The following is an 8,656-nucleotide window of genomic DNA, read 5'->3' as shown; positions in this document are numbered from 1 at the left end:
AAATCCATGATAAATACCCTTAAAATGATATGAAATAACATAGAACAATTGGGTTCAATCATAACGCTTGGGAGTGCATGAATGGCAGTTTATGAATTAAGATATTTGTTTATAATTTAATTTTTGAATGCCCATAAAGTGTTTGATGAAGTGAGTAAAAGAGAATCATTAGATGTTCTATAAATTATAAAGAACTTGGTTTTGCTTACTTGAACATGTTAATGGTAACATTGAATCACTTATGGTGTGAGAGTTGTTTACTATTGAAATTAAGACCTAGATGATGTGGATATCGTTATGTATCTATGTGTGTGTATTAGATAAAATTTCTTTTATTATTTGTAGTGTATTATAATTAGAGGTTATGTTTATTTTTGGGTACTTAAATTATATCCTAACTGACTGTGGAGATTCGATTGAGGCTCCAATTCTAATAACTAGCCATGAAGTTGTGGTTATTGTTAAGAATTTTATTAAATGAACGTTATGAATTCAATAGGCTTATAAAGAAGAATAATAATGATTTTGTTCTAGGTATTAAGAGATTAGGAGTGTATATGAGCCAGAAGCTATTTAGTAGGAGTAGGTTATATTTCTAGATGGGCAATAGGTGAGTGAATAGCATCCCATAATAGTTTTCACAAATGATATTTTTACTGCTTGTTACCAATTTGATTAAATTATTAGCTTTCTTACCAAATAGTTATCAAATAATTTTTCTTAAAATTGCATCATTTCTCCTTTTCATTTATTGGATATTTTAATGTTTTAACTCTTGGAAGATATTATTTATTGCTTGCATAGAACAAGAACTTTACATGAGAATATTTCCTCTTCAATATTTTGTTTTTAATGAACATTCATACCTGGACTTTGAAAGAAAAGTTTATGAGATGTTATTTCAAAACTTACATGCTGAGATCCTTTGTCATAAAGTATTGCTTTTGAGATTTTATTATCAAAAAAGATCCTTTCTATTTGCTAATGGTAAACTGACCCCGTGCATCCTTAGAAATGTTTTTAAGAGGGCTAGATATAGAACATTGGTTGCTAACAGCGTGATTAATTTGGAGCTCGCTTGTTATTCGTGGCTTTGGCTGCGATTGTCATTCATGGCTTTGGCTACCCTTGTATCCATGGCTTCGACTGTGCCTATTATTCATGACTTCGATTGTGCTTGTCATTCATGGCTTTGGTTGTGCTTGTACTGGTGCGTCATGGTTAACACCCAACTCACTTGACATTTATGGGCACTTTTCTCGTACTTGGATTCATGGTTTCGACCACGCTTAGTGGTTACATGCCCTCGTGGACTAGGTGTCCATGCTTGTTGCTCATTTTGTTGCAGTCTCGATGGAAAAGGGGTTTTCACACTATTTTATGATATTGTTTTATATACGAGTTATTTAAATATTTAATTAGTTTTGCATATTAAAACTACTTTACATATTTTCTTTTATGTTTTAATAGTTTACTCAGAAATTGAAAGTAACAATAAATCATTTATTTTATAGTATTAAATATGCATAATTTATTCATTCAACATTTGTTTCTCTTACCTTATTAATGGAACATTATTCACCAGTAAATTATTTTTAGCCTCAGATAGTACAATTAGCTATGTTCCTTCTACTTATGATTGAATTTAATGCACCACTAGCTTGGGTTTAAAGCATGGTAAAGATTTCTAAATTAATGCAAAACCTTGTGTTTTCAAAAATATATATGATTTAGAATTGATAGATGCACTATGAAGATTATTACATTAATTGGAATATTAGAAATCATATTATTATTATATCAAGTGTTTAATGAGTTGTTTTAAGGCCTAAGGAGTGTGAGTTTTCTCATTCTGTGTCGGGTAGCTCTAAATTTTAAGGGCGTGACGGGACGTGACACATGATGAGAGTGAGTGTAAATGACGACAGAGGAGGGTGAGCAGAAAAGGAGAGAGATTTTAGATGTGAAAAAGCTTATGACATGTGGAAATTGGGTGGGACTCGTACAAAAAAAGAGCAACAGATGTTCATAGTAGTTAATAGATGTGGTATTTTTGAACTCTTTTATAGTTTTCATGAGTATTTTTGCACCCAAAATTTGTTTACGGTGCCAACTGCACAAGTAAAAAATGTTCATGGGTTTTTTTTTGCCTCTTAGCACTATTTAAATTGAATAACTGCATTTAAGCCCTGTGTAAAAAAAATTAAGGAATTGTAGGAAACTGAAATTCCTCTTTAAACTTTCACTCATACTTGTTTTAGCTTATTTTTTGTGATTTTATTATGTTGTATGAGGTAAATATATAAGAAAAATTTTATCACATAAAACATTGGAGTATTTTTTTCAAACTGAAGGCAAACTAGCGCACAGCCAACAAAACCACTGCTCTTCCGTAGGGTGCAATAACAAATCACAAGTAAAATATATTACTTATCGAGTTTTTAATGTAAGATCTAATCTGAGAGTTGATATTGATCTATATGTGAGATTTATTTTACATTTTTATCAATTTTTTTAAATTAATCCAATTGATATTCTCCAATAATGATCAAGTAGGAGAAGGAAAGAGGAAATAAAAAAAGATTATTAGGGTATTTTAGAAAGAACATATTATATTAACTTATTTAACTAAGATTTTTAATCTACTTAAATTAGTTAATTAGGTCTTACATTAAGAACCGAAAGAGCATCTACAATTCACAAACTCTTACTTGATCATTAGGATTAAAGAATTTGAGAGTTTTAAATATCTCGTTTTACTTGTTAAAATTCAAAAGAAGGAAAAAAAAAAAATAGAGTCTAATGATCCATTGAACTTATGTGTTGAAAATATCTATAAAAAAAAATACGGTAGAAAAAATAAAGAATCTAAAAAAAAAAATACAAATACATAGTCTAGTTACATTAAAATTTGAGAACATCTAAAGTCCTTCAAGCCCACACTATACCAACTTTGAGGGGGTTCTCCTTTCTTTCTTTTTTTTTCTTTTGTTTTTTTTTTAGATAATGAGGATGTCCTCCTTTCAATTCTTGGATATACATGTCAAGTCCTTTATCATCATTAGATTAAATTTCAATAATCCAAGTTTAATATTACAAAACCATACTATTATTTTTATAAACAATATTTTAATTTTACTTAATATATAAATAAATTTGAATAACTAAAATCATATCTGAATAATTTACAACTATAGATTATTATTATAAAATAGATTGTTTCTCTTCAGATCATATTTTAACTGTTCAGATTTATTTATGTATTTTTTAAATAAAATTATAATATTTTTGGTAAAAATAATATTTTTTTAAATATTAAATCTGGACTATTAAGATTTGATCCAATGGTGATAAAATGGGGTACAGGAGGGAAAGGCCAGAGAAGAAAAATTGGATGTCATTCTACTGCATCCCCTAATTGGGGTTTTTTGGTGAAAAACTAAATTTTTAGACCATTTTATCCTTATATTTTTTATATTCCACCAATACCCAAAAAATATATTATTATAATATTTATTTTAAATAAAAAATATATTATCATAAGTAAAAATATATATAAATGATTATAATTAAAAATATATTATAATAAAAATTAATTGAAAATAAAAAACATTATTTTAATAAAAATTGATAATATTATAAATTTAATTATATTTTATTAATTAAAATATATTTTAAATCAGGAAAAAAAGTTAAAAGAACAAAATAAAATTTGTTAATTTAAAATATATTATGAGATTAATTAGAATAAAAAATTACTATACCAACTTTTTAACGCATATTTTAACATGATAAGAGTGAATTTTCATTAAATTATATAATTTGAATTAATATGTAAATTAATTTATATAATATATAAAATTATAAATATAAATACAAACTAATATGTAAGGGTAAACTGATAAATTAACTATTATTATCCCTTTTTTCCCTCTCTTAGACCAAATAAAAGATTATTAAATATTTCTCTCTCTCCTCCTATTTAATTAAATTGAACAAAGTGATGTTAAAACCTCCCCTGTCCTCCTCCACGCCACCCTTCCCCCCCTCCCTTACCTCCCCCATCCCCCCCAAATCAAACAGGATTGTAGTCAAGCACTTTAAAATATTTTTTTGTACAATTTTGCCATTAGTAACTTACAGTGTTAGATACATCAAAAAATAATTTATAATGTTAGACGCACCTAAAAAAATATGTTTAAGTGTTAAATACACCTAATACTTTAAAATATAAAATGTATTATAAAATACCTTATGATACTAAATATACTTGAAAAAAATACTTTAGTATTGCTAGATGCACCTTATCCATTGAATAAATTCTTAATTGAATGATATTCTCTAAATTTTCTATTATCAATATTTTTATTGGATTGAACTATTATCAATGCCTATACCTTCCCAATGTTTTACATCATACCATCACGTGAGTTAATTTGCAATTTTCGAGATTGGAAACCTATAAATGAAAGCTAACTACATACCAATGATAACACGCCTAGGTGGAATAAAATAACTATAGTAAAAACAAAATAGTTAGAGAAGTTATCCATAAACAACAGAAGAAAAAGGAAAGTTTTGAGAACATTAAATTGAACTTTATTCACATATTATCATGCTAATTGCCAATTACTTCTAATTTCAAGTAGTCATTACAGCAGCAGGGCATAAATTCTCCAATAGCAGCTGCCTGGTCCGGCAAGGAGCGATAAGTAGTAAAATTCACATGTTAAAGCAAATCCCACCACTGTATCTCTCTCTCCTTAACTGGACCGTATAGCCGCTAGAGAGAATCCCAAGTCAAGGAGGAGATGACCGGCTACTAATGGCAGCTTCATGGCTCTACAGCAAGCACATGGACATTTCCACCATTACAACGATACAATATGGAAGATGAACCATTGTTTGGACAACATTGACAACTAGTAGTTGAAGCAACAAAGTCATGAGAACTTCAAGTCAGCAATTTCTAAGGCCCGTATCATCAAGGAGGCTGCAGAGTTCTCTGCCTCCTTCATTCTTGATTTTTCTTCTCCCATCATGCATAGTATACCTTCCTCAGTCGCTATGCGAACCGAGCAAGTGAATTTCTTGTTGTGTGGAGGACCACTATCATTCTCAATTCTGTAAACCGGAGCAGAGAAGCAAGGAGGTCAAATCAGTTTACTCAGGAGATTACAAGAGTACATGGGCAACTTTGAGGAGAAGTGAAAGAACAGCATTGAAGCTAACAAAGAAAACTAGGATACCACCACTAACATGAACCAAATACTAGTTGGCTATGCCTGTAGCAATTCTATATGCCGTCCAGTTTGTAAATTGTAACAAGTATACTGTGGAGGATGAGTAAAGTTCTAGAAGCATAACCTGGTCGAAACTCACAATAGAAAGGTTACCTATGGTCACTCGATGCAAAAGCTAGCAGCTAGAATTGAATGCTATGAAGAAATTGTTCATTATGTAGGTTCCAAGTGCAGAATAACCCAAGGAGTTGCAGGTTTTTTCCTACCAATGGGGGACCTCCCTTCACCACACCCATGGGGATGGTCCACAAAGTTTATAACTACTTTTCTTACTACAAGATGCTTACTAGCCAACATTTAGATCCGGCTTTAAATTGCACAAATACTTGAGATTGAAACCTCCAGTCAAGAAATTGTTGTTCGATATGCGTGAATCTGAAGTATAGTAACTCCATGTGGTTAAGATTTGGATCCTTTCATGTTACTTTTCACGCTAATATTTCTCCTACATTTTTCTGAACCACCCAACATGAGTCCATGACTAATTAAGGACCCATTTGAAATGGCTTATAAGTAGTTTTTCTATCATAATTTATGGAATATAAGGTAAGTATGTGAAAAGAATTGTCTTGAAAAACGTGAAACATGCTTACAATTCATTTTAAACGCCATGCCAAACAGGCCCTAAGTAGCGTGAAAGGATGCAAATCCTATAGTTCTTACTATCATTTAAAACTTGGCAGCTAGAGAGAACCAAAAGACAATAATAAGATAGATGGAGAAATTGCATCTAAAATTCTCAGAAACACATTCTTCTTTGGAAATCCATGCATTATAGCAGCTCTTACCGGTATGCAGGTTTGTACCACTTGATCTTTTCACAGATCTCGTGCAAGTAATGCTTCGCCCCTTTGATCTCAAAAGGACCATTAATATCAGAACACAAGTTAAGTCCAGCAATAGCAGGATCAGAATTGGCCAAGAGAGGCAGAGCTGCCTTGGCAGCATTAAGCCTTGCAATGTTCTTCTGGTCAGCAACAGCTGTAACAACAGACTTTCCATTCACATAAACACTGGCTAGGATTTTTTTGCCATTTTTCTGATGCTTTATGAGAATTTCTTTCCCCTGCTTCCGACATAACTCAAAAAGCAGAGTCACAGGTTGTGGTTGTTGCTTGAGATCATCAGGCGTTACTAGTGGCTCCATAACACCTCTAAATATCTGCCAACAATCATGCCAAGTATATAAGAAAAAGGAAAATGAGCTAAAAATTCAACTGCAAAACAATGACCTTCAAATGCACATCCTATTTCACGTTTTAATGTTTAAATAACTTGTTTATTTTATGGAATCAATATTCATCAAGAATTAAAAATATGGTATTGAATATAAAAGATTCAGTTTCAACGTAGTTTATAACTTTTTTGGATATATGAAACAAAATTTAAACAAAAAACAAAAAAAAATAAAACAAAACAAAACAAAGGCTGGAGCATAAAGGAGCAGATATCATTCAAAAGTATCCATAACTAGGCTTGTATACTTCAAACCTAATTATGTTCCAAAAACAAGTATGCAAACAAGTTATCAAACTCAAGTGTTATTAGCAACAGTGAATCACTGTCACGAAATAAACATACTCAAACTCACCGCCCAAAAGGTGTGAATGTCATAATGAACGTCAACATAAACTGCAGCAGCAATGGACTCCACAATATCAGCAAGAACCTTTGGAGCTTTCACTGATCCACCATAGGTAACAAAACCACCTTCTTGGCTCACAATCTCAGCAAACTCTATTACCTTCATAAAACATCAAAAGCTAATCATACTATAATGAAACTCAACAATGACACTTCAAAAGTATGAACACGTGCAAGAAAAGAGCAGCGGTATAATTTGCTACTGTACTCATTGATTATGAGCAAGTACACATGTCTAAAAGTTATTGCTGGAGGAAAAAAGCTAGAAAATATATAGGCATAGTCTGGACAGAAACAAAATCAAGGCTTAGTCCGGGCAAAGATGCAAATTTGCCCGACCTACTTGTACTGTGGTCATTGATTATGAGTAAGTTCAAAATTCAAAATTTCAAACCAACCACACGTCTATGGAGTTTGTCTCAAAACAGGACAAAAGGAAGACACACTTTGATTCTTTAAGAATGGCTTTTTCAGAATTAGAAATGTATTGGCTCACTCACAAAAATAAGCTAGTCTCAAAATACTAAATATACACACGCACATGCATACTTTGATTTTCACTAGGAATCATTTTTTCCTTCAAAATTTACCACTTACCAATATTGAAACTGAAAGACATACAGGCATAGTCTCAACCAAAAACAAAATTAATGCGTCAAGATAAAATCTTCATAGTTTCTCAAAAAACCGGAAAACAAACCTTGTCAAGAAGAGAAGGAGCACTGTGTCGCATGTAGCGAATGAGGCCTTTACGAAGGGCAACACGAGCGAGCCTCTCGGTGCTAACATTAGCCGCCCGAAGAAGCGAGAGTTTACCGGGGTCGAGGTCGGGATAAACACGGAAGAGGTGGTTGCTGGTGGCGAGGCCCAATACGGCGTCGCCGATGAACTCCAATCGTTCATAATTAAGGCTCTCAGAGAAAGAAGAATGGGTGAGGGCTTCTTCCAGAAGCGTCTTCCTCCCGAAACTGTAACCGATGATCGCCTCTACTAATCGAACAGAATCTTCCATCCCCAGCGACAACGCCGCTGCGCCGGGAATACAGCTGGAGAAATTATCACCAGGGAATGTGGCGAAGGTGGGGATTGTGGGGCTGAAATGAAGACCTGCAGTTTCGGAGAAACGAGTCGAGAGTTTCAAACACTTTCTGGGCTGCATGATTTACAAAGCTGACAAGACGAAGAGAGGGGAATCACAGATGAAAAAGATTGTTTAGTTCATCGATCATATGTAAAAGGCCATATGCTGCCCTGATAGTGTGATGTGATGTGAAGTCTGAAGTCTTAAGGAGTGGCGTCAAAGACGTGGACACGCGCGCGCGTATGGGGAGCATGTGAGCGTGGTGCTTGTTTTTTCTTATTTATTAGCATCGTTCAGCTGCGTCACTAGAAGGTAAATTTGGACACTATACTTAAAAAATAATTAGATAAAAACAAAATCATTATTTAAGAAGTAATTTTATGATTTATAAAATAAATATGTAGAGGAATTTGTCTCAATTTGTAGAAAAATATTTTTAAAAAGTACTTATGAACTCATCCAAACACCTTTTTAGAAATTGTTTTTATGGCTAAAAGGTTTATCATGTGAATTAAGGTATATTTAGATTTAGAATAACATTCAAAAATATTTATAAACACATCTTACGTAAGTCAAAACAAAATTCTTTTCACATACTTACTTCATCTGTAAATTACAATTAAAAAAC

At 32.3% G+C, this 8,656-nt stretch overlaps 1 protein-coding gene across 1 annotated transcript; it reads right to left on the bottom strand.

Annotated features, from left to right (window-relative positions):
- Positions 1–4,533: 4,533 nt before the first annotated feature.
- LOC114754685 (ribonuclease 3-like protein 2) lies at positions 4,534–8,200 on the bottom strand. The gene is made up of 4 exons (XM_028943491.1): positions 7,648–8,200; positions 6,895–7,047; positions 6,092–6,465; positions 4,534–5,124 (listed from the first exon to the last, which is right to left on the bottom strand). The coding sequence occupies exons 1-4, from the start codon at positions 8,104–8,106 to the stop codon at positions 4,944–4,946; spliced, it is 1,167 nt and encodes a 388-aa protein (XP_028799324.1). The 5' UTR covers positions 8,107–8,200; the 3' UTR covers positions 4,534–4,943.
- Between the last annotated feature and the right edge of the window lie 456 nt (positions 8,201–8,656).

Source organism: Neltuma alba, unplaced genomic scaffold (assembly GCF_004799145.2).
Source record: "Neltuma alba isolate B1F8T4 unplaced genomic scaffold, ASM479914v2 tig00010181_pilon, whole genome shotgun sequence".
In the NCBI taxonomy this organism is placed as follows: domain Eukaryota; kingdom Viridiplantae; phylum Streptophyta; class Magnoliopsida; order Fabales; family Fabaceae; genus Neltuma; species Neltuma alba.
The sequence above is the reverse complement of the archived record's forward strand: the minus strand, read 5'-3'. Positions and strand labels throughout refer to the sequence as shown.